Below are 25878 nucleotides of genomic sequence, written 5' to 3'. Positions count from 1 at the left end.
ACCTCGTATGAAGCCCAGTGAAAACAGAAAGCTGTAGAAATATTGAATAAGCTCACTTCTAATTACAAGAACATCTGGTTGCTTGGCTTTCAGGTATTAAGGCATAAAGGATGGTTTAAAATATGCATAGAACTGTAAATTGCTCGGGTGAGTCGATGGATCTTCGATGGCTGACTGGGACTTTCTGATGCATGCAGTATTTAATGTCAAAGTTTTTCTGTTTAAAATAATTGTACTTAAAAATTACCTGTGATTAGTCTCTTTAAAATAACCTTTGCATGTGCGTGTTTCTGCATGTGCTGTTTGATTCCAGACTTTTTGTAGAGATCCTCAATAGTTGCTCAGACTGTGATGAGATCCAGTTTAAGGAGGATGGCAGCTGGGCCCCCATGAGGTCTAAGAAGGAAGTGCAGGAGGTCTCCTCAGCTTCCCTGAACAACGGGCTGGATGGTGAGTTTTGTGGGATGGCATTAAAAGAAGCAGAAGGACAGGTTTTATGTCAAGGGGATGAGAGGAGGCTGGAAGAATTTCAGCTGGGAATGAAAAGTTGATGAAAAGAGAAATAAGCACATTAACTTGTATTCTCTGCTTATTTGTTTGCATTGTCTGTTCTAATTTGGCAGAGCATCAGTCACATTGCTTCTGGATAAACTGTCTCTATAGTAAAAGCTTTGTGATTCATTTACAGCAGAGGAGATTAGATTTAGTGCTTTAGAGAACCGTTGGTTTTTTTAAGTGTTGCTTTGTGAATCACAGCACAAACTGAGACATCGGTGCTTCTCCGCAGGCTCCTGCCGGACATCTGAAGGCTCAGATCAGCACAGCTCCTTGTCCTCCAGCTACAGCGACGGCAGCAACGGCAAAAAGGTGGAAGTGATCGACCTGACACTCGACAGCTCCTCGGACGAAGAAGAACCAGATTCCCCGCCGCCTCTTCCTCCTCCTCCTCCAGCTCTGCCTCCTCCAGTCAAACAGGCGTGTCCGTCTCTGTCACCAACCTCGCCACCCATCATTAACAAAGGGTGAGGCAACATCTAGAGTTGTGTGTTCAACTTCACATGTAGTTTGAATTTGATTAAAAGTGAAGCTAAAGCTCAGGTTAGCTGTGCTCCTTTTGGCACACGTGTGCTTACCGGGAAAAATGAGTGTGAAACCTCCTGCTTAAAACATGAACATACGATGAAAGATCAGCAGGTCATAGATCAGCAAGGATGAAACAAACTGAATTTAATGCTAAACAAACCCTTCGGGATAATGAAAGATTAGTTGTAAGTTAACAAACAAGTGTTGGCTGATTCCCCTGGATCTTTTTACCGCTGCATTTTCTACCAGATTAATATTCATGATCTCTAAGAGCATCTGCTGCTTCATCTGGCTTTAATGAATCCTGTGTTAGTGTTCAGAGGCTTGTTTTTTGGAGCTCAGTAGAGGATGCAGAATGCTGACTTACCCGACAGACATGGCATGAAGTAAAAGCTCTATTAGAAATGCAGCAAGTGCTCTGACCTCTTCATGTTTCCGTGTACACACTCTCTGCAGGGTGTTGAACCTGCACCACCAGGCCTCTCCTGTGAGCCGCACCCCCAGCATGCCAGCCATGGACACCAGCTACATCCCCCCAGTTCCCCCACTCATCCAGGACTACAGACCCTACTACCACACCCCCAACGACCTGTCAGGTAATTCACACAGACATAGAAATCTCATTTTCAAAAATCACTGCCTACTTTTATGAGCACAGCTCACAAACCTATATCATGTGTTTAGTAGGTTTCACCAACAGTCAACGTGTTTGACACATTTTACAATGATGTTGAGAGTTAAACAGTAGTGTCTAAAGGCGGCTGGCTGCAGCTCCACCTGTATGATATTTGAAAGATGTGACGACAGCAGAGATCGCAACATGGCACGCTAGTTATTAAAAATGATGCCCTTCAAAGCAGTGTGCTAGGTTTGACAAGCAGAAGGCTGTAAACATCCCACAAAACATGGAAAATTTATTATTTTACTTGAGTTAGCAAGAACAACAGCAAAGTTATTTCTGATGAGAGTCACGAGAACTCAGGTACAGAACTCCAGCCCATGGCAGCGTACATCAGTGTAGGAACCACGGTCCCTTTACAGGGTTCCTGCGCACTCTGGAAAACTATGGGATCTGATTTCAGCATTTTCCAGGTGTGGATAAGTATGGAAAATAAATGTATTTCCAGACTTTATTCCCTATCCCATTGTCAGATCTTGTTTCCAAAGGTTTCTGGCACAACTTGCCAACTCCCAAGGTGCATAAAGTGGGTCAACGAACTGGTGAGGTGAAAACTTCAGCAACACTAAGTACTTGGGACAAACTTTATTAGCAGACCAACACGTTTCAAGGACCCTGAACAAGGCCACAAGCCGAAATGCGTTGGTCTGCTAATAAAGTTTGTTCAAAGTACTTAGTGTTGCTGAAGTTTTCACCTCACCAGTTCTTGTTTCCCTCCTTCCCTCAATCCTTCCTTTATTGTGTCCTTCCTTCCTTTCTCATTGTCCTTCCTTCTGCCTTACCTCCTCCCTCTATTTTTCTCTTTTTCTTTCTTATCTTTTTGTTTCCTTATTTTGTCTTTCCTTCCTTGTGTTCTTTATGCTTTCCTTATTTGCATCCTTCCATCCTTCCCTGTCTTTTCTTCTTTCTTTGGTTGTGTCATGTTTCTTCCCTACCTCCACTGGCTCCTTCCTTTCTTACTTTGCTTGTGTCTTTCCTTCCTTCTTCCTATAATAATCATTTTAACCTGTATTTGCGGTTCTATATAAATGTCTTTCATTGGGATTTTATATGATAGACCAACACTAAGTAGCGCATAATTGTTCTGTGAAGGGAACTGGTTGGAGCATAGACATAGATTTCAAAGCTGTATTTTTTTAGTTTTTTAATTATTTATATTTTTTAACAAATTCAAATCTGAAAAGTCACTGTCGCCAAGTGCAGTGCAGTGCAACACCAGCTTTAAAAACACGTCTCTTCAGATTTACCTCGTCAATAATTGAGATAGAATCTTCTCGAGTGTCCCTGAAAGCACCACAGTTTGATTTCCATGGTTCTATATTTGGCTGAATGAAAGTTACATTAATTTGTTGACACTAGTTGAATTTTAAAAGTACGAGTTAAACATTTTTAATCATTTTTATTGCATTTATGACCCTTTACTCCAGCCTAGACATGTTTATGTTAGGATCTGCCACCATCTAATTTCTAGATGTGTTCGACACTGACTCTGCTTGTGCTTGATTTCCAGAGTTGAACTTCTTCTCTTTTCTTCAAGGAGACAATCACCAGGTATGTTCAACTGTGCTCTGTGTGTTATATGAGAATACCTTTAAAACTTAGATTGTACATGTTATGAAGGAATTCTTGTTTCTTTCATCATGAAAAGCCGAAGTTACTAATGTGCACTCAGTGAAGAAATGTTCCTGGGAATACCCAGAGAAATTATTAAAAGGAGTTCCTAATTCTGAGTAAGCCACTAAAAGTTTTAACATGATGTGCCTGAAACCTGATGATAGGGTGAAGCATCCTTCCTGTACTCCATGTTCCCTTTCTTACTTCTAGTGGCTTTTAGTCTCTACAGGCTATACAGGAAACCATGAGAGCAAAACGTTTGACAAATGGAAGTTGTCTGGTGCAAAAGAAACATTGGGTATTTCCCTAAGCCACATCAGTGTCAGATATTTCTGCTGCCAGCTTGTGACAGTGAGGATGAATGGAATATCAAAACTGATTCACAAAGTGTTAAAAATATCAAAATGTATTCTTCTAACCTGTCGCCTTTGAAAGAGAACACAGAGGGAGTAGCAAAAAATGAACATTTTACTGACTACACCTTTTAGTTATTTATGTACATCTTTCTCTCTGTGTTTTATTACTAGTTGTAGAAATAATGTCAAAATGCCATAGCTGCTGAAACAGCACCCACCAGTTTGTGAATGTTTTAGCCATCTGCAAAACAGGAAAGTGCAAAAAAAAAAAAAAAAACAGAAGGCAAATTCTGTCAAGGTACAGAACACCGTAACTTCCTTTGAAGGATAAGAAAGCAATCCTAAGACCATGCCACCTTCCTCTGGATGAAGAACATTTCACTCCCTGACTTCACCACTCAGCCCTTCTACTTTTATGCTGAGAGCTCGTAGATTTATTTAGGGACACCCTAAACACATTTTCCTAAAAAACTCTGCAGATCACAGGAAATTTGGTTGCACAGGTCTGAAAAGCACGCACTCACGTAGAGGTAATGCGGTTATATCACATTTATCCTTAGTGCACCTCTATAAGCTCCTCTACACGGAGTACAGCATGGCTCCCACTGTTAGCCGTTAGATCTGGAGTACATTTTATCATTAATAAAAGCTAGCTGGTACTGACCCAGATCCTACCAGGTCCCCTGAAGAAAATGCAGTTTTTTTATCATGATGTCTGAGTCAGCGTCTTACCTTCATCCACATCAGTCGAAATATGTTAGCAAAAATAATGCAGGTTCTATTATTATTATTATTATTATTATTGATGTTATTGTTATTATTATAAGCTGCTAGTCCTTGCCCCGTGTCTCATTCTGTAATAGAAAGTAGGATTGCAGTCTTCAGTCAGCCTTTTGGGAGCTGTCCCATTAACAGCCCTCCCTTGTTCTCCCCAACCCGCAGCATTACAACATGGTCATGGCAGCGGCGGCGGCTGCCTCAGCCTCAGAGGACCACGAGCTCCTTCTCAATCGTTTTCTGCCCTACAGCACCTCCTCGTCAGCTTCCCAGCTGTTCCTCGATCAATCAGGTACCCCCGCGGCCCCCTCGCTGACGGCGCCGACTAACGGGTTGAGCAACATGGGAGGCAGTAGCCTGATCTCATCCAGTAGCCTTCGTGAGAATCACTCCACACACTCATCTTCGCACGCGGCCTCGCACCCCTCACACACACACCCAGGCGTGGTGGCCAGTCGGAGCAGCGCCGAAGCAGCCGTGGCAGCTATTTACGGCGGGATACCTGACGTCATATCGCTGGACTGACCCGACATGGGTGAAAACACTCTGGGCCCAGCTTGAATGGGGTAACAAACCTGACCCCGTGCTGACTTGCAGGGTAACGTTTTGATCCAGATATTAGACCTGGCCCCACGTCATCGAACTCAGTTTTTGGAGCCATAATGAAGAAGAGCACTAAATATCTGAGTGGGCGACTCCACTTAAAGGGGGCAGATGTGTACTTGGTGTTACTGACCTCAGATAAGAAATCAGTCCGACGTTTGGACCACAGGAGTTCTTTACTGGTACCAACTTGGCACAAACAGCAGAGATGCTGCCTGAGCTAAAACACAAGGATGGAAGGTTCTTTATTGTTTTCTTTTTACAAAAACAAGGCACAGCACCGTGTACAGAGAACAAAATCTATTTTCCTCTATTACTTTTGTATGTCAGGAACATTTTCAGTGTGGTGAGCTGCTTCTGTCGCTGTTTCCAGGTGGAGGACTGGACCTTCTTTTCTTTCCTCACAGAACAAGTTAAACACCTGCTGCCACGTTATCTTTGTCGTCTTTTCTGCATCTCAACAATAACCTGGTTTCTCTCCACGTTCCTCTTCTACTCTTCGAGCTCATGTTCAGATTCATTGTGTATTTTTTTTCTCAAATGAGGCTGAATTTACAGTTGAATCATATTGTAGTAGTTTTAATATTCGTTTAACTTATGTAAAATAATTTAAACAGTGAAATATGCATTCCCTTTGACTTTCAGGTTGACGTTAGTGGAGTAGCTTGAAGCAGAAATCCTCCCTTTCCTGTTTTTTTATTTTCACTCCTTGTAAAAAGTCTGCCAGCGTACAGCATTTAAACTGTTGAAGGTATTTATACTTGCCAATTTAGACTTTTAGCTGGCAGAGTTTTTTTGTTTTTTTGTTTGTTTTTGCACAATGCCAAAAAGTAGGTACGAATGAAAGTGAGTGCTGTTGAATGTGTGTGCCAGTGTTTTCAGTCCATCTCTCCGAGTTCAGTGTGTTGCTGTGTGTCTCGGCTGACTGTTATAAAGGACTTTCTGACGAAGCTGTCGTCGCAGCGTCAGGCCTTTTAAAGACACAGACGTCCAAAGCCTGTGACCAAGCTTAAACCAGTGCCTGTTTATGTGTGTGCGTCTGAGGAAATTTAAAGTAACGTCTTAAACTCGTCACCTTCAACTTCCGCATCTGACATCTTGAGGGAGTTAAGTTTGGATAAAGCACTTGTGGAGAAGTCTTGAAAAGTGAGAGAAGGCAGCTCCGCAGGTCAGCGTGGGCTCCGCACAGAATCAGATGGTTTAAAAAATGCATGGCCTGTCTGGAGAGAAACTGTGTTAGAGCAAAACACTCCGCTGTTAAGTGCGTCTGGTTTGCTCATGAATGTACGTTTTTCAAGCAACACACACTTTCATTCATCTTTATCTAAACTGTGTTGGAGAGATCCACGGATATGTCCCGTCATCCTCTAAATGTTCCTGGTGTCTGCTGTTACGACCATCTCTTTGACGTTCTGCTTCCAGGCGCCGGAGACGGGTAACGCCTAAATGTCCCAGCGATCATGAGATAATGGGCTCTGACAGCAGCTCCCATCACTTCACGTCTGCCGTCCCATTCCTCGATAACCAGTCGGGATCTGACACAGGGTGACCTTCCCCCCTCCCTTCCACTCTGCATTGCTAAATTCATTCCCTGTTCTTCTCATGGGAACCAACTCCAGCCTCTCCAAATGACTCCGTCATCTACTGGAACAACTTTTTTTTTGTATTTCCTGTGCTGTGCAGTATTTTATTTATTTTGTACCCTCGCGTCTATATATTGTATCTTTTACAAATTGCTCGGTGGCTGAAAGAGAGTGTGAGTCACTGTCATGTGGGAGCCAGTTGTGAAAAGATTCTATTTAATATGCGTCGAATACTTATTTGCCAGCAGCTAGACTACTCAGAAAGGTGTTGTTGTGATGATTCTCCAGGGAAATAAATGCCACTGTGCATTTTCTTAGGAGCAGACTCTGGTAATCCTTTGAAATGAGGGCACAAAACGAATGCTTAATTAATTCATGCATGATTAATTATTTCTTTGAACGAATTATGCTTGTGTTCTGGAATCCAGTAATGTAAAGAGGGAGTGCAGAAACATTAGCTGTCTTCCTGAACAAAGATGGTACACATCAAACATGCCAGTAGGTGTGGGGAGGTTTACTGGGGTTTTAAACCGTTCCAAAACCACTAAAATCTTCCATCACAGCGTTCCTGCTGTTTAAAGTGCTTTTAATCAGAAAGTATAGAGAGGAAGTGCCTGTTTGGGGCATAAAGTATCACAGAGCTGTACCTCCCCCACATGTTGCGGAGCATTGTTAGTCCGCTGCCTGGAACAAATCTACACTTTTTCCTTGCTTACAAGATAAACAAACCAGGCCATTTGGAGGTACTTCCAGCTACTCAAAAGAAGTCATGCTGTGGACACTAGCGCCACCTATCACACCTTCTAAATTAATGCTGTTTTGAAACTGCAGTTGGCAAAGTACAAGCAGCTTGTCTGTAAAGCAGCAGCCTGCAGGCTTGCTTAACCTGTTAATATCTTCCTATTTATGCAACTATTAAAAGCATGGTGCCAAAAAAGATATAATATTCTGTGCATGAGCACTTGAAAAGTACCATTAATTTTATCAAAGGTTTATTCTGTATTTTATGTTAATAATACAAGGCTAAATGTATAATTTGTTATTTACATTTCTGGGACTTCTCCACTTAAACAATGTTAGCGTTTTTCCCAATAACCTGGCGGACTAAATCCTATGCTTGTCTTTTACCCCCTGGTGGAGAATCTAGTTATTACAGGTGAGCTGTCCAATTGTTTTCCAGGAGTCCAAGGTGTCTGCAGGGGTTTTTTTGTGCACCACAAAATCAGTTTCTATTGAGTGGTTACAGTCAGTTAGGTATAAAAACACTTGATTGCTCATCCAAATGAGTCTTTAATTGTGACATGCAGCACCAGGCAAATGTTTGGACACACCTTTGTCATTCAGTGGCTTTTTTTTATTTATGTCACATGGCATGGTTTTTCTGCAGTCTTGAAGGAGTTGTCTTGAAGCAGATGTAGGAATAAAAATAAAGACAAACCGCTGAATGAGAAGGGGTGTCCAAACTTTTGACTGGTAGTGTATAACACACCAAAACAAAGAAAAGTCTGCTTTCTGGCCTTTTATAAAAAGGAAATATTAAAAAACACCACAGAGAAAAAGACGAAGCTTTACCATGCCTCTAGATGTAAGGACACTGATCTTTATTTTTGATCTTCTATCTAATATACACATATTGCTTAATATATTTTACCCAATCTCTGTTGAAATGCAAATGTGTTGCAAAAAACTGTAAAATAGTTTTTAAAAGTGATAAATTCTTAAGGGTGCCATGTGGGTTTTTGTAAGTCGTACAAATATTGATTTTAGGTGGGAAATTATTAAAAATGTATCATCATAAACAGCTAATGCAGCAGAGAAATCCATTTTATTTGTGTTAAATGCATCAAATTAGCAGTTAAATTTAAAAAAATGCCTTTGTTATCAAATAATTAATGCATATTTTGGATATATTTCAGGAATATTAGGAAAATGTTTTGCTTGTCTTTTAAATTAAAGCAATTACATCATTTATTCTTTTTTAAAATATTTGTTAAAAATATTGTGAAAACTGTGGAATTTTATTCACGGTTCACACCGGCCCATGCCTACAGGCCACACATCTGTGTACATCAATCTGAGTTTTAGGTCAGCTTTGTACACTTTCATATGAACTCTGTATGTTTACCTCATGTCGTCTGGCGCCCACTGCAGATTCAGGGCTTATCTGTTCTCTGCTCGACAATAATAAAAAATATATTAGGAGGTTTTAAATATCTCCCACCTGCTTTTAAATGTGACCTAAATAGCTGTTTGCAATTGATTTTAGCAGCTTCCTGTAGTTGTTTGAACTCGTGGGGGGGGGGTAGCCAAAATGTCCTCCTCCATCATCCCTCGTAAAAAAATATATCTTTTAGTTTCTCTATTTGATCATTTTAAATTTATTCTGATCATGAAACTGAAAAAAAAAAGAATTTCCTCCTACATAAAACGAGTGAAAACCAGCTTCATTGGCCTGGAAAACAAAGCAGAGACCTGCAGGGGTTGCTCTGCAGCTTTTGGAGCTGCTGACAGTTTTATTCGGAACAGCGAGGAGTCAGTTAATCATTAATTGCTGGTGTCAACTCATTCAGACTCATTAACAGCTTGTGCCTTTATCATGAAGCGTTACCAGATTTCTGCTGCTCTGTTTGTTTGAATATCAAACCCCCGTGTTGGGGTACTTGACGAGACGGTCACTGTTACTGAAAGCATTTGATTGCGGCTTAATTTATTGAAGCTTCTGTCGTCACGCTTGTCGTTCTGCTGAGTTCATGGCGGATGGAGTATGAGAGCAAAAGCGGGTTGAATGTGTTTCTGTTGAAGTTCTCTAACATCCCGAGGTTCTGTGTGAAATTACCAAAAAACAAAGAAGTTGGATCTCCTCCTGATCCCTTTCAATGTTAGGCGCTCCCTCCTGTTCTGTGTTTAGGGTTTTTTGTATGCTACAGGGGACAAGCAGTTGTTATTAAGGTGAACTTCTCTCTTTTTTTTTTTTTTTTTTTGCCTCTTTAACAGCTGATTTTGGAAAAGCGGCTTTACTCTCTGATCCTCCTTACCTGAACTAAAAGGGAAAAGTGTTTATATTCTGTATGTATGGAACCCTGAAAACTGAACATTCAGATCCAACCGTGAGGTGTTTGATGTCCACTTGTTTTTTTTTTCTTTTTGTGTGTGTCTCCTCAGAGCGAAAGGAATAAAATAATTTATATATTTTTTAGAAAATGAAAGCTGTAAAAAGGAAAAAAAAAGACGATTGTGGCCAATAAAGAGTCTCACACAGCAGAAATAATCTCTGAAGACGGGACTAGAGTTGACATCTGCACTCACTGCCTTATGAACAGGTTTCACAGCTCCACTCTGAGGAAAATAAACTTGTTTAAAAAAAAACTTAAGATGAAAAAGGCTTTTCATGGACGGAAAGGAGAAGACGGTGTACAGTAGACCCATGTCAGTTTGTACAAATATACCAAGTGAAAAAAATATTTATTACCTGCATTGGAAGAAATTGTTTACTTATTGAATGTTACCTGTTTATGTAGAAAAGTAGATGTAATAAAATGCATTCTGCTAAATCCGTGTTTCCATTTATTTCTGCAGTTTTAGTGTTGAAGCATTCCTGCTGTACTGTACAGTGCTGCTACACAATATCGAAAAGTATGGAATGGATTTCAGATTTTTCCAAACTATTCTTGTTGTTCAATTTTCATTTTCTTCCTTCTTTGTGACAATCCTTCCTTCTTGATTCCTTCCTTGCATTCTTCCTCATTTTCCTTTGTGTGCATCCTACCTTCTGTTTTTACTTGCGTTGCTTATTCTTGTCCATCCATTCTTCCTTGTGTCCTTCCTTGCATTTTTCCCTCCTTTCGTTCATTGTGTACAAACTTTTTTTTTATATTTTTCCCTCATGTGTCCTTTTATTCCTTTCTTTTTCCTTCTTTCCCTTGTGTCGATTCTTGCGTCCCCTTTTCCTTCTTTTCTCCTTTCGTTGTTCGTCCTTTCCTCTATTCTTTCCTCTTAGTCTCTTTTTTTTGCAGCTTCATATTGAAAGCATACACGCTGTATAAAAATCTGCCATTAACTCATAGTGAATTTTGGATTTTGAATGTAAAGGCTTGAAAAAATCTGGAGTTGGAGTTGAGTCTGGAAATTTCTGACGTTTTTACATGAAAACATTTCAGTTGGTCACTGGGTGGCAGCAGTCAGTTGGTGATTAACTTTCAACGTCTTTTGAGGAGAACAAACTCAGACATCCAGCTGCATTTTACAGGCTTCAGACACGCCACAACTAATACTTTAATGTTAATCACTAGATTTATATAAGACTATTGGATTTGATTTCGTCTTTGTGGAGAAGAACACTGGCGCTTCTTTGCGCGCAAGCCTGATGGATGCACTCTGCGTCAGGCTCGCCAATGAGCGTCTAACCCCACCCATAGTCTGAATGAGAGAGAGGCAGGGGGTGGAGCGGTCCTGTCAGTAGCTGGAGGTTGTGTTAGAAGATTGCGCGTCTTCAAGGAGGAGATGGGAAGTTGGGATGGCAGCACTGCAAGGTCCAGCTCTGTTTGGGAATAAATGTCCAGGCGTTTAAATTAAAATAAAGTACAAATGCTGACAGTATGAGTGAAGGCAATGAGAGCATTTATCTGAACAGGTCACTCAGACTGGACCTCTTCAGCAAACTGGAGGACATCGACGTGACGGCTGACGGGAGTCCGGTCCTCAGGGTCCTTATCTGCCTCGTCTACTCCGTGGTGTGCGCCGCGGGTCTGGTTGGCAACCTGCTGGTCCTCTTCTTCATCAGGGTCAGACAGGAGCGCAGGAAGTCCAGGGTGAACTTCTTTGTGCTCAACCTGGCGGTGACGGACCTCCAGTTCGTGCTGACGCTGCCCTTCTGGGCCGTGGACACGGCCATGGACTTCAGCTGGCCGTTTGGAGACGCCATGTGCAAGATCGTCCTGTCCGTCACCGTGATGAACATGTACGCCAGCGTCTTCTTCCTCACCGCGATGAGCGTGACCCGTTACTGGTCCCTGGCCTCGGCTCTGAAGAACCGAACCGTGCAGAGGTCTTGCTCCGCCAAATGGGTCTGCGCAGTTATTTGGACTCTGGCAACTCTGGCCACCGCGCCCACGTCGATTTTCTCAACAGTCACGAACGTGACGGGAGAGAAACTGTGCCTGCTGAGGTTTCCGGGCGGACAGTACTGGTTAGCAGTTTACCACATCCAGAAGATAGTTGTAGGCTTTGTTTTACCCATGTCCATAGTTTCAGTCAGCTACTTCATGCTGCTGCGCTTCATCCGCAAGCGGAGCATGAAAACAAGCAACCCCAAACGGAGGTCTCAGGTGACCAAGTCCATCACCATCGTCATGCTGTCCTTCTTCTTCTGCTGGATGCCGAACCACGCCATCACCCTGTGGAGTGTCTTGGTCAAACTGAACTTTGCCAACTGGGACAGTGCGTATTACATAGTCCACACGTACGTGTTCCCGCTCACCGTGTGTCTGGCGCACACCAACAGCTGCCTGAACCCGATCATTTACTGCCTCATGAGGAAGGAGTTTAGGGACAAGCTGCGGGCTGTGGTCCGCAGAAGATAGTGGTTTAAAGACTCCGGGAGCGATTTAATGACGCGCGTAATGTGTTTGGCAAACTGTAACCAAGGCGCACTGGATGCGGACGACTGTAAAGCGCAAGTCGGATGCCATTATCACGCTGATTGACCATAATGTCGTCGCTCGATTCTATGAGATAGTTCGGGCTCGTGTGGAGCCGCAAGAATATTTTACTTTAAATTAAAAAGAAATGAATTGTCACGTCGCTTGGTTATTATGTATCCGTCGTGCGTAAAAGCGCATCGCAATCATCTGTGTGTTTTTATGCTTTTTATTTTACTGGGCTGATTATGTGTGGCCAGTCGCTTTCTATATTGATTTGTGAATGATTTAACTCTAAGTGCATTTATAGAAGCTATGTATAAAAGTTGCCAAGCGCAACAGCGTTTACCAAAACAAGAGTTAAATATGATTGTTGTAAATAGGCAGTAAAACCTTCAGTGTGCTAATAAAATATGACCAGATCAGACTAATATTATTGTCCAAGTGTCTTAAAGGGTGATGGCAAACAGTTGTGGTTTAATGACAGTCTGATCTTATAAATGTGCGAATAAAATCAATGTGAAACAGAGCTGAGGGGCTCGAAAATAACCATGTGGAGCGGAAACAGACCTTTACATGGGCACCAAGACAACCCTCAGTGTCACCCATCACAAGGAAATCAGCTACAAATTTGCACTCCAACAGCCCGCACCCCTCTATCAGGATTTACTGCACTGTCAGGATTTAGCTGTTGACTGAACTGAATTTATAATGAAATGAATTTTGTTATAAAATGACCAATTTCCAATACAGGCACATCCTATGCCTTTTGTTCTTCATTCAATGCTGCATTTGCATTTAAAGAGCTCACTTTATTGAAAAGCCTTTAATTACCTCGGCTGGCCCTGCTGAGACACCTTTACTTCATTTATCACCAAGAGATTTTTCTGACTCATTTAAATAGAAGCAAAATCACACATAAAAAAGCATTAGAGGAAAAATCACTGTCCTCCCACAGGAGCTGTTTGTCACCATTTTTTTTTTTTCAGAAATTAATCTTAAAATTTATATAAACTGTTTAGAGTTTTACCTTCAGGCCGTTGCTACAGAGCACTGTTTACTAAAACCAGCCGCCGCAAAGACAGTTTCTTCCCCCAGGCTGTTTCTCTGTTGAACATTTAATAGAGTACCAAACAACTGCATACTGAAGTTGCAAATCCACCTTTGTATATATGTATATTTAAGGACATAAAGATATAAGCATAAATATATATTATTAAAAATGCATTAAACAAAACCAAAAAACAACCCAGAGAGTAAAGTGTACTGGAGTCAAATTCCTTGTTTGTACGTACGAACTTGGCAATAAAGCAGATTCTGATTCTGATTAAATGTAAACATTATCTTTGTAAATTAATTTTCAATTTAATTTTGGGTCTTGCAAATGAGTTCATACTCCTTAAATTCTCCACATCTGTCACATTACAACCACAAATCTCAATATGGGTTATTTGTGTTTTATGACTATAGCTACTGGTGCAGAAGTGTGCAGAGAAATTGATGCATAAAATTTCAATGTTTTCACTAATAAAAAACATGGTGGAAATGTGGCCTTCATTTGTATTAATCCCCCTACTTTGTAGAAACAGCTTTCACTATAGTAACAACTATAGTAACAACTGTAGTAACAACTGCAAGCGGTTTATGTCTGCCAGCTTTGCACATCTGGAGAATAAACTGTTCCATATTCTTTGCAAAGCACTCATAGTTCAGTCCGATTGGATGGAGACAATCTGTGAACATCAATAATCAAGTCTTGCCGCTGATTTTCAATTTGATTTAGGTCTGGACTTTAACTAGGCCATTTTCACACATTATTGTATTTTTATGTGTTTTAGTGTATTATTTAAAGCATCCCCGTAGCATGATTGTACCAACACCATGTTTCACTGTGGGGATGAAACATTTTCAAGGTCACGAGCAGTGTTCGTTTTCTGCTTTGCATATAGGCTTAAAAAGTTCAATTTTGGTCTTATCTGATTTCCGCACCTTCTTTTACATGTTTGCTGTGTACTCTGCATGGTTTCTGTTAAACGGCACAGATGACTTCATATTGCTTTCTTTTAACCGAGGATTTCCTTTGCCACTATTCCATAAAGGCCAGTTTTTTGACATGCATGACTAATAGATTCTTCCACCTGAGCCATGGATCTCTGTAGCTCCTCCAAAGTTACCATGGGCCTCTTTGCTGCTTCTCTGATTATTGTTCTGCTTGCACGGCCTGTTGGTTAAGGTGTACAGGAATTTCTAGGTTCGTTTATAGTTGTATTATTTGTATTTTCAGATGAGGGATTCAACGGCGCTCTGTGAGTTGGTCAAAGTCAGCTGGTTCCACTAGATTGTATTTAGGGCAACCAGAACAAAACAGGCTGAATACATATACACACTACATAGTTATGCAAACCATTTTGTTTGATGTAACACATGCAATCTCAAAAGTTTGTTGGTTGTTACGCCATATAATATGAAAACAGTAAATATAAGACACAGCATTACAAAATAATAGAAAAGATACATAATGCCCAGTCACACAGGTACAAATTTAAAAAAGCTGTTGAAAATGCAGCTTGCATCCAAAACAAGAAGACAAATGAACACAATACGATTTTTATGAAGCACTTTAAAACAACACTGTTTACCAAAGTGCTTTACACTGATAAAAGAACAAAGCGAATCCCAAAAATACAAAGAATTAAAAGTTCTAGCAAGTATAAAAACATTCAAATCAATAAAAACAGTAACAGTAATGACCAGTTAATAGAACAATAAAGGCCAGCATCTCAAACTGAGTTAAAAGCCAAAGAGGAGATTTGAAAACAGGAAGTGGGTTAGCCTGTCTGGTTAGCCAAGGCAGCTCAAGCTCCTGTTTGACTTTGGGACGACCAACAGTAACTGACCTGCCGACCTGAGCATGAAGAAGCATACAACTGGATCAAGACGGACAGATACTAAGATGCAAGACCATGTAAACATAAGAAAAAATAAATAAAACTTAAAATCAATCCAGAAACGAACTGGGAGTCAACATGGAGGGAAATGGTCTGGAGCAGGTCTTAGTGGAGACCACCAACCCCTTCTCCTCAATCACAATCCCACCCCTTTCTTTCATGCTTTGCTTCCAGGGAATCTGCCTTTCAGCTGAAAATAAATAATCAACTCCTTTTGTGAAGGAGTGTTTATTTCCCTCTTCTTACACCACTTAAAACTGACCAATGAATCATTCAAACACAAAAGAGCTTCACACTTCAAACATGGATGGGTTGTTTGTCTACAGACAGCAGAAAGAAAACAAAGCCAAAAACTTTGTTTAGCGTTTCAGCAGTTAGTCGATGGCAGCCATGTGAACTTTGATAAGCACCAACAATATAGTTCTCCAAAAAGAAGACAACTAGAAACAGAAAAATATATAGTGTTATGTTTTTAAACATGAGATTAAGTACATGAGTAAAGGAGAAGAAATAGGATTGGACTTTTAAGTCTGTTAGAAATAAAGGAAAAAGCGTCTAACCAGGAAAGAAAATGTAATTTTAAAAGATGTCAAGAAAATGACTGAAGAATCACATCAGACAGAAAACTGGACAGAAATTTGAATTTTTGTCCAAATTTAAAATGTTTGGGCATAGTTGTCCTCCTTTCTTCTCTGTCCTTGCACTGAGACAGACAAGAGGGGGCAGACCATTTTGTGAACAGCTAGCTGTGAAACAGCAAAGGGACTCTGTCAAGTTTTGAGCTCCAAAATTGATGAAAATATAAAGGCAGAAAAGATTTGAATCCACTCAACCATCTGGAAACTGACTGGTTGACAAGAGCTCAATTTTTCTACATACTTCTCTCAGACACAAAGTTATTAGAATATAAAAAGGATATCTGGACCAGAAGATAAAACAATACAAATCTAAAACCTACCCACAGCCTTGCAGAGCACGTTACTGAAGCCACAGGATCGTCTTGATGCAAAGCAGGGACAGTTAAAATTTGGAGGAGGGCTATAAATTTCCTCTTGAAAGGTTTAAGTTCTGTTCCTTATGTAAATCACCAGAAGGTTCACCCGAAAGAGTCCGGGAAGGGTTCCAAAACCAAGGGGACCACAACAAGAGCGGACCTCCGAGGGTTTAAAGCTGCAAGCCGGATTTGTCTTTCAGATCAATTAGAGTCACTTCACATAAAGTTTGCCAAATATTGGACTTAATGACAAGTTCGGCTTTTCTAGTTGTTTTTCTTTTTTGTTGTAGTTTGTTTCTAATTTGATATAATCATCCAATGACAACATCTGGGCTGGTCAATGCGTTCTATGAAGGTGATTTTTCAAGCTCCACTTATTTGTTTACATGCTATACGCCTATGGAAAATATTTGCTAGGCCAACAGACTTATGAGCTCAGTCCTACCAGTGAACTACACCATGCTTATTCCATCACCATCATCCCAGCCAACACCAGAGGGATGATGGAAGAAAGAAATCCAAAACAGAGAACCTGAGTGAGCTAAAGCTGCGATGACAAATCACACCATTATCCAATGTGATACAAGTAGAACACAGCATTTACTTTTTTACCACAGGCAAATATAAAATGCTAACTAATAAGATGGACCAAGTCAAACAGAAATTTAAACTGATTAGTACTAAAGTTCTAAGGGTGATCATTATCTTCAGCTTTGACCTCGACTGCAGCATCCGTCATGACGTGGGTTCATCAGATTCAGACTGTGCTGAAACGTAACTTGGATGCTTCAGAAATGTTAAAAGGCGCTCGTCCACCAAAGTGCTTACTAATGCCAGCTGAACAGCTTTCTTCTTGTAGCTCTGGTGGTGTCATCGGCTTAAATGCACACAAAGTAAAATATATCTTTTCCTGTGAATTTTTCTTTGAACTTTAAATTTTCTAAAATCCCGTGGAAGTCCAAGGTTCTTGTTAATGCACATTTGTTAGTGAAAGAATACACCACTGCCTTGCATTCTTATGGGAGGTCTGGAGTTCACCTATTGTTTTTTTATTTTATTTTTTCTCAGACTAATGTTCCTTGAGTAGCAACATACAAAATAAAGAAACTGCAAATGAAGCTCTACTCTCCTTCAAGTTGCCAAAAAAAAGTGGCGAAACATCTGTTCATCTTTTCTCTGCCTTCTAAACCCACCTAGAATAACTCAAAAAGAAAATATTGTGTTAAACCATTGGTTCCTGAAAAAAACTGTGTAGATTCAGGTTTTTTTTTTTTGTTCATGAGAAGATTGTTGTTTTTCTGTGGAGCTCGTATTCTTCACACATTTCCTGTTTCTAGTTTTCCTGGAAACATACGGAAAGAAAAAAAGTAGAAAGTGTGAAACTTCATGTATTTTTTAACCCCAAAAGGCACTTTACAAATGTCTAATATGTATGTAATAAAAAAAGGTATAAAAGAAATCAGCACCCTACATTCACTTAACTGTAGTCTGAGTATACGTTCGCCGTGTCAGGACTTAAATCCACTCCTACCTTGGATTGACAAGGCTCAACAGGCAATTTGGCCTTTTAAATTGACCTCAGAAAGCCCTATGAGTGTTTTTATTTTTCGCCTAATGGCAGGCCGGCTGTGTATATAGGTGGTACACACATAGGTTGGCAGGTTGAGGCTTAATGAGCTACTCTTTCTGTTGTGAGCACCATACAGTGATAAGATGGAATGACCTTTAAAGAGCATCATTATCATGTTTTATGCTGTTGGAAATTTAAATGTGTTGTCAATAAAGTAGCCCTCAAATCTGCTTTAATCGAAGTTCAGTACACAACATAATTATTATAATTGTCATTATCATAAAAACAATCTTTTGATGTCAACTCTTTTTCTAAGAGCTGTTTTGCATTTTTTTTAAAGAAAATGCAAAAGTCCTTCTTTATGGCTTATCTGAATTTGAGTTTTGGCAGTTTGAGTACACAGGTGTGTGTTATCACAATGCCAGGCAGGAAAGATATCAGCAATGACCCCAAAGAAGAAATATTTTAGCTGCCCATTAATTTAGGAAAGGTTAAAAGAAAAAAGCTAATTTGTTGCAATCATGTTTTTTTCAAAGGATGAGACCATAGTGAAAACAAACCCAGCATATCAACGCAATCAACCATTTATTCCAGCTGTCAAGCACAGGGGTAGGGGAGTGATGATTTGGGCTCCTTTTGCAGTCGCAGAAGCTAAGCACCTTGCGGTCGACCATAAACATCTCTGATTTGAAAAATGCTCTACAGAGAAATGGGAAGCCATCTTTCTGACAGCTGAAGCTCGGCTCATCAACAGGGAAATCATCTACAGCAATGTGGCTAAAAAAAGGAATCAAGGTGTTGCACTGGTTTAGTCAAAGTCTAAATCCCATCCTGATTTAAATGCTGTGGAGGGACCTTAAGGGAGCTTTTAGTAATGCCCGCAGATGTCAATTAACAAAAAGCCAAGTTTTCTCCATGAAAATGAGATGGTGATTAAATTATACAGATGGTCCCTCAGATTGTTGCTTCTTAGTGTTTAACACACTGTTCTGCGTCGTCAGTTTGTACTGGCAGGGTGTACCTAAACTTTTTACAATTTATTTTTACCATCCATACGAACTTCTGTCCAAAGCTGCTTTTAGTGTTATGCAAACTCCATTTGGGTTAGTGTAAGTCTCCAAGAAATAAGTGTAACTCTGTGATGCAATGTCCTGTGAAGTGAGCGAAACTAGGAGATGGGGGCTGAGCTGGCACACAGGTGTACAAGGCCAAGTTTCAGAATTCAGCAGCAGTGGATATAAAGTGATTCTGCATAGTTTTTTTTTCTTTATTTGTAACCATTTAGTTTTATTCAAATTGCTTTGATGTATAGAACAGAGAGCTGAACAGTGTGAAGCGTTGTCAGGCTGACCGCATAAAGAAAACTGAAAATACATCAAATGGTCACAGATGAAGTTTAGGAATATCAGACCTAATTCCTGCTGGCACAGATTGGAGCTCAGCACAAGATCTTGCCTCTTGGAGTTAGAATGGTCATGAGGAAGTTGAGGGATCAGTGCACTTCTTGACTGTTTTAATCTGAGGACCAAAGCAATCAAGAAAATCTTCGGTTACATATTAAGGTGAAATCCTGCATTGCTCTTATGTGGAAAGCACACGTGGAGGTGCATCTACATGATTCAGAGAAGGCTGAAGAAACAAAAACTCAGCTCTTAGGGATCAAGTTGATCTTTGGGGGTTTTTGAGGAAGAGAAATGCTGAGTATGACCTTCATAACATCATCCTCACAGTCCAGCAAGGAGGTGGAGACATTAGGCTTTGTGATGTTTTTCTGTTTGGGGTTCTGGGACAATCCCCATGGATATGTGCCATAAAAATCCTAAAAACCTTTTTCTCAGCCAGAGCACTGACGCTGGATCATAGATAGGTCGTCCAACATTACTGTGACCCAAAACATACCACCAAAACAACAAAGAACTGGCCAAAGAAAAATCACAAAGGTATTTAGCCCAATGACATGCAAATCAGTTTATACTTTTCATATAATGATTTATGGTTGATATTCGATCTCTCTAAAATAAAATTAAACCGCCACAAAAAGTAGAGACTGTGTAATGTGAGTGAGCAACATTCAGGAGGTAATCTAATTTCCTCCACCCCACTGTAGCTCTGGCAGCTTATAATGATGAAAATCTATGCAGGAGATAAAGAAGGAAGTATTTCTGGAGATTTTACGTGCAACAATGTTTAGAAAACCTTTGTGGCAAATAAGTTAATGATCTGCCGTCTACTTAAGCAGAAAGGTATAGAATACTATAAACCACCTAAAGATTCTCAGGAGCAGCTCTTCAATGCCTGGTCAAGTCTTGAAAATAGCATCTTTTGACATTTTGATAAGTACCTCCAGTTTTTACAGGTGCTTTAATCATGTTCAGATGCACAGGTCTTGTAAAGGTCATCTCCTGAGTCTTGGAGGGCACTGACATTTGGACAAAACACTTATTAAAAGTACTGATGAGATCAGCTTGCAGGGCAATGAAAACGTGTGTCTGCGCACTGTGATAGAACAAGAATTTAAAAAAAGAAATACTTTTAAAAAATAGAGCTTGTTAGTGCTTAAAGCAGACCTACAGTATAAATAATCTCCAGCTCTTCACTGTAATTAGTGACAGGTGCTGGGTCCAGCCATGGATGGAGAACAACCACTGAACTACGCAAACAAAAGAGAAAAACTTTAAATTCCAGAATGCACATCATTAACCCAACATTCAGGACAACTCCTAGGAAGGAGGAGTCACGGCTTGGAATCCCCATAACATCATGGTACAAGACTCTGGTGTCCATCATCGTTCGTCCTCTTACTCGCAGCTCTTCCAGAGCAGCACAAGGGAAAACACGAGCACAAGCATCTGAATGTCCTGATCTTGCTGGCAGAATAAAACATCTTTGGATCAAAAAAAAAGTTAAGTACGGTTTGTTGTTTGTGCATCTGACGACTATATCCCAGCCAGAAATAAGACTAGTTGCCTTAACCTTTCTGTCTGGGCTTCTGCAGAAAAGAATCTGAGCCGAAGATAAGATGGTGTCTTTGATCATGTTATCGACGACACTAGTCCCTCTCCTTGCCTGATAGAAGATGACATAGGAACCATGTGTGCAGGGGCAAGAAGCCAAAGCCTGCCCTATCTGATTGGCCGAGAACAGCTTCCTTTGGGTCTTCTGTTCACCAGAACAATTCACGTAAGAGGTTGGGTAAAGGAATTTAGGGTAAAACAATTTAAAAGTTGTTTATTCTCATTGTGTTTAATTGTCTTTGTGGTGCTAAACTGCTTTGTTCATAACAGTCCTCTGAGCCTTGATGCCGGTCATTTGTTTTTTTTGTTTTGTTTTTGAGTAACAATAAACTTTATTTCAGTGAGTGGTTTAAACGCAGATCAGCCATAACGCGGCGCCAGCACTCATACATACATTAATACCTATATTACTTTAAAGTACATGTGGAACTTAAATAAGTCGCTAAAATAAGCTTTGTCCTTTGGGTTAGCTGAACAGCTAACACAAGATGTGACATCATCACGCCTGCTGCCAAGGTGGTCAAATTGTGAGCCTCCATTCGTTCGCCATCTTGTGAGAGGCCACAAACATTCCTCACTGCCATCGAATGGATTTCATAACTCCATTCAAATTACTGAAGGCTAATTACACAACTACAAAAATCAATTGTAAAATGGTTATTAATTTATAATTCTGGCAAATTATTTTTTAAATTCTCAATAAAAATACTAATTTATTTTTCCTTCTGATTTGCATTGTGAACTGATTGCTTGAACGTGTATAAAATGTTGTTCTTATTTAGTTTTGAAACAATTTTTGGCCTAAATCCAAATTCCTGAAGACAAACCTTACTTCTTAAACATAAATATTCACATTGAACTGTAAAATCATTACATAATTTTATTGGTTTCAGTTTTAGTCTTTTGTTCCCCCTTTTTGTTTTATATAGTTTATTAGTTTTCCTTATTCTTTCATTTTTCCTTATTAGTTTAGTTGAATGTTATTAGCCTAGTTAAAGAGTTTGTTTACTTAAGTATGTTAATCCAAAGTTGAATAATTTTTGTTAATAAAAACTTAACAAAAATAATTTTGGAAAGTTGTTTGTTTTTATTCTATCTATGTGTGTAGGGCTTGCTGTCTGAGAACTCTAGTTCTCTTTTAATGATAGTTCTATAATAATGTTGTATTGGGCTGGTATTTACAGTACAATCCTAGCCAGAACGAAAGTTGTTTGGCTGAAATTAAATATTTAAACTTTGTTAATGATTTTGTTAATAATTATTAATTATAATTAATAGTTGACTATAGCCAAACCAAACTTATTATTGTACAACACGTGAACAGAAATGCTGCCCAACTGTTTTTCATCAGTAATCCTGTCGAAGAAAAAGAAAACAATGAGAAAAATAGGGGTAAAAGAGGCAGTGAACAAATCTTCCTTTCATACTGTTTCCACAAAAAGTTAGATAATTTAGTCGCCATCAAAAAACTCCAAAATAAAATCTGACAAGTTCGTGAGTTGGTACTTCATTTCTTGGAAAGATGTCAATTTTGTTCAATGTTTAAATGTCTCTCATTTTCATTTAATATTTCTTAGCTTCCACTTCAGGCCATTATTAGGAAACAAACCATTGGAAATATTTGCCATTTGCTGAAATCTAAAACTTGGTTCAGAACACAGATACCGACCAGAGGAGGGACCCCCCTACTTACAGCGAAAGCTCATTTCAGCTACTTGTGTTCAAGATCTCACTCTTTCACTCCTGATCCTTTAATCTTAGCCACTGTTTATGCTGCTGAGACCCGCTGCAGTACCAGATGAAGATCCGCTTGAACACAATGACAATAATCTGCAAAAACCATTCCTGTCACCCTGAGGTTCCTGAACCAGACACTCTCTTGTCCTTTAACCACCCCTTGAGATACTGTCCATGAATAGCACAAACAATTAGAATCTGAGCCGAACAATTAGTTGTGTCAAGGATGAGACCACAGCTCTCACTTTGTATGCACTAGAACCAGAAAGCCCATAAAAGTGACCTTTCTCAGATCCTGAAAACACTGTGACCTCCAAATCAATTTAATTCAGAGAAAGAGCTGGTACACCTATTAACAATCCTGATAAACATGTGCTCCTGATGAATCAGATGACCTGAAAAAAAATTCCTCCAATCAGTATAATCCCTCCAAATAAACACATTCCCTTTAGCAAACAAACTGGAACCTTTCTAGTCTGACCTCACCTCAAAGATGACCTCACCTGATGTTTCCTTTTGAGATCTTAGATATCTAGCAAGCAGACATTATAATCTAAAATGTTGCTTAAATGTTAAGGCTACTTCTAGGCTGCAAAACATCACTTAAGACAGAGAGGTTATATATAAAAGGACAGGTTTGATGACGGTTCAAAAATATGAAAAAAACTGGAGATATGGAAAATGCAAGAGGGAATCTGGGCTGACAAAAGGAACACTGAGTTTTCTGAGCTGAATTGCTAGCGCTGAATATTATACAGGGAATGAAAATAGGCAGAGAGCATATGGAAGTGAGATTTACTGTATTTTCACTTTTGCATTCAGACATTGTGTGGGTAGCAAAGCAGTGGAATTGAGGAGAGGGTGATTACTTCAACCCGCCTATCTGTACTTTAATAATCAGGCTGAAATGGATGCAGACAAAGGAGCAAGGGGATGTGGATGGAGGGGGAACATCTACATGAAATCCTTCCTTTCAATATGCAACTCAGTAGGTTTCAAAAAGTCATCTTCTGCAGCATTATATTACACCATCGACTGGATACATGTCCAGTTCTGCTACAAATGTGTCCACATCACTAAAGCATCTGCTGCATTTTACTAAAACCTGCAGAAGGATTTACATTTTGCATGTAGGTAATTTCAGTCGCCTCAAAGGCAAGAAAACTCAAGCTTTCTGTTGTTTCTAGATTTTTATCTGCTTATAACACAATTACTATATCTTTAAAGACTTTTAATAATTGTAAAGCTGGAATTTAGATTTTTTTTTAATGGCCAGAACCCAAAGAGTGAAAAGTTGCCTGTCAGATGAAATGTCATCCTCCTCAGAGTTGCTTCCTTTTATTTGTTCTCTACAGCAGCAACTGCTACAGCTAATCCTAACATTTGCTGAGGATTCTGTTATGTTTTTTCATGTGATGAGGTCAGTCATGGACCAGTTGTTTGTTGACTTGTTGACTGGTGTAACTGGGCTTGTTTAGGGGGAGATTTGTGCTGACTTCAGGCATCAGCCGCTCAGAGCACAGCTATCCAGGGACTATTCCATGTCACCAGGATATTTTTCATGTTGTAAAATGATGGGTGCACAGCAGATATGACTAAGAGCATCAGAAATAAGCCCTCTTCCATCCTGTCTGACTTTACCCATCCCCTACACTCAGTTTCAGCTCTTGCCCTCTGGCTCTAGGCAGGGATTAACTTCTATTTGGTGCAGTACTTGCAGAAACTCCTCATTCCCCACATGTATTCTTTATATCTTTACATATTGCTTTTCATTTTTCCCAGTTTCCATCTAATATGTAAATCATGAACACCAACTTTAACTGAGGTAAGTGAGGCCTGCAGAGCTTTAGATGTGGTTCTGGATTCTTTTCTGACATACTTCTAGAGTCATTTTGGTAGGTAGCTACTCCTTTGAAGCTTTGCCACTGTTGTATGTTTTCTCCATTTGTGGATAATTGCTCTTTATGTTCTTCATTGGAGCCCCAAATCTTTAGAAACTGCATTCCAGACTGCTAGATGTCAGGGACTTTGTTTCTCACCTGTTCTTGAATTTCTTTAGATCAGGGCATGATACAATATGTTCCTTTTTGGTTTATCATAGCCTCCTTCATGTTGTTAGGCAGGTTCTGTTTAAATGACTTCTTTATTCAACAGGTCAAGCATGTATCAGGCCTGGGTGTGGGTGTTAAAATTTAACCAAGAATGTTGTTCCTCGGAATTAATTTGGTTTGGATTTTCCCCTTACAAAATGAATCTATCATTAGAAAACGGCATTGTATGTGTACTGCGGTTATATTTGTTTTATGTTAACTTTAATGTGATGATCTAGACATTTAAGTGTGACAAAAAAGCAAAACAAAAAGAAATCTGTAAGGTGAAACATTTTTTTTCATAGGACTATGTTTTTATATTCTAAAAACTGTGAGAACCTCTCATCAATAGTTGGAAGATACTCTTCACTGAACAAGGTGCCTGTGCCCCTCTGGTATGCTGCTTTGTGCTCCAGAGCAGAGAAAATGAAACTGACTCAGTATGCTACCCAACTGCAGCAGCAGGCTAATTCTATCTCTTTTCGTTACTACCTGTGATGCTCTTCCTCCCAGGTTCATCAACTGTGGTTCAGAGCGGTCTCAGGTACCGTCAGGCCGAAAGAACACGTGTCACTTCATTACTCGCTTAAGTCCACACGACAGCCCAAATCAAATTCAAGTCACAATTGCTGCCAGCTGAGCGACCTCTGTGTCTACATCCTGCTGTCTAATCTCAATCACACAGTCTTATCCTTGTCCTAAGACAAACTCGGTTCTGACTATTCTTGGTGTTGGTTCTACTGGGCAGAAACAGAACAAAACACTTCTATGCCCTCAAAAATCTCTGGTAGCCTTAAGTCCCTGACTTAAGGCTACCAGAGCTGTAAATCATCCTAAAAGATTTGATTCCTCTGATGAAAGAGAAAACATGACATATACTGAAAACTGAATACAATAATATGAAATAAAAGTGACCCATGAAAATTGAAAAAATTGAGTTTGAGTGATGTGGTTATCTTTCTTTCAGAGGGAAAAGTATAGACCTTTCATCACAGACACTAGGCTGACTCAGACTGAACCCTTTTTCTTTGATTCTTTAAAAAAAAAAATGTTTCAAAATATGTTATACCTTTGGGTTATTTTCAGTTCTTTTTAACGGAGCTGCTTTCATCTACATGCCGCCTCCTCAGCAGAAACTCTGCGCTGTTACTTTTAAAAGGCACTTGGAAGCTTTCAGTTTTGGAGCATCTTGAA

At 39.8% G+C, this 25878-nt stretch overlaps 2 protein-coding genes across 2 annotated transcripts in view; both read left to right on the top strand.

Annotated features, from left to right (window-relative positions):
* Positions 1-10246, top strand: part of LOC124866946 (E3 SUMO-protein ligase PIAS1-like) — an 83340-nt gene extending 73094 nt beyond the window's left edge. Inside the window, exons 9-13 of the mRNA XM_047363018.1 lie at positions 314-450; positions 788-1022; positions 1540-1679; positions 3273-3313; positions 4675-10246. Of these exons, the coding sequence (XP_047218974.1) occupies positions 314-450; positions 788-1022; positions 1540-1679; positions 3273-3313; positions 4675-5034 (913 nt within the window). The 3' untranslated portion in view covers positions 5035-10246. The remainder of the gene's footprint in view (positions 1-313; positions 451-787; positions 1023-1539; positions 1680-3272; positions 3314-4674) is intronic.
* Positions 10247-10399: 153 nt separating this feature from the next.
* rxfp3.3a1 (relaxin family peptide receptor 3.3a1) lies at positions 10400-12762 on the top strand. The gene has a single exon (XM_047363019.1). The coding sequence runs from the start codon at positions 11291-11293 to the stop codon at positions 12272-12274; it is 984 nt and encodes a 327-aa protein (XP_047218975.1). The 5' UTR covers positions 10400-11290; the 3' UTR covers positions 12275-12762.
* Positions 12763-25878: the final 13116 nt, after the last annotated feature.

Source organism: Girardinichthys multiradiatus, chromosome 4, assembly GCF_021462225.1.
Source record: "Girardinichthys multiradiatus isolate DD_20200921_A chromosome 4, DD_fGirMul_XY1, whole genome shotgun sequence".
NCBI lineage: Eukaryota > Metazoa > Chordata > Actinopteri > Cyprinodontiformes > Goodeidae > Girardinichthys > Girardinichthys multiradiatus.
Note: the sequence above shows the minus strand (reverse complement) of the source record. Positions and strands in the feature narration are given on the sequence as shown.

What these genes read in the sequence shown, in the direction of transcription:
- rxfp3.3a1 (XM_047363019.1), top strand. Translation starts at nt 11,291, where the DNA reads ATGAGTGAAGGCAATGAGAGCATTTATCTGAACAGGTCACTCAGACTG.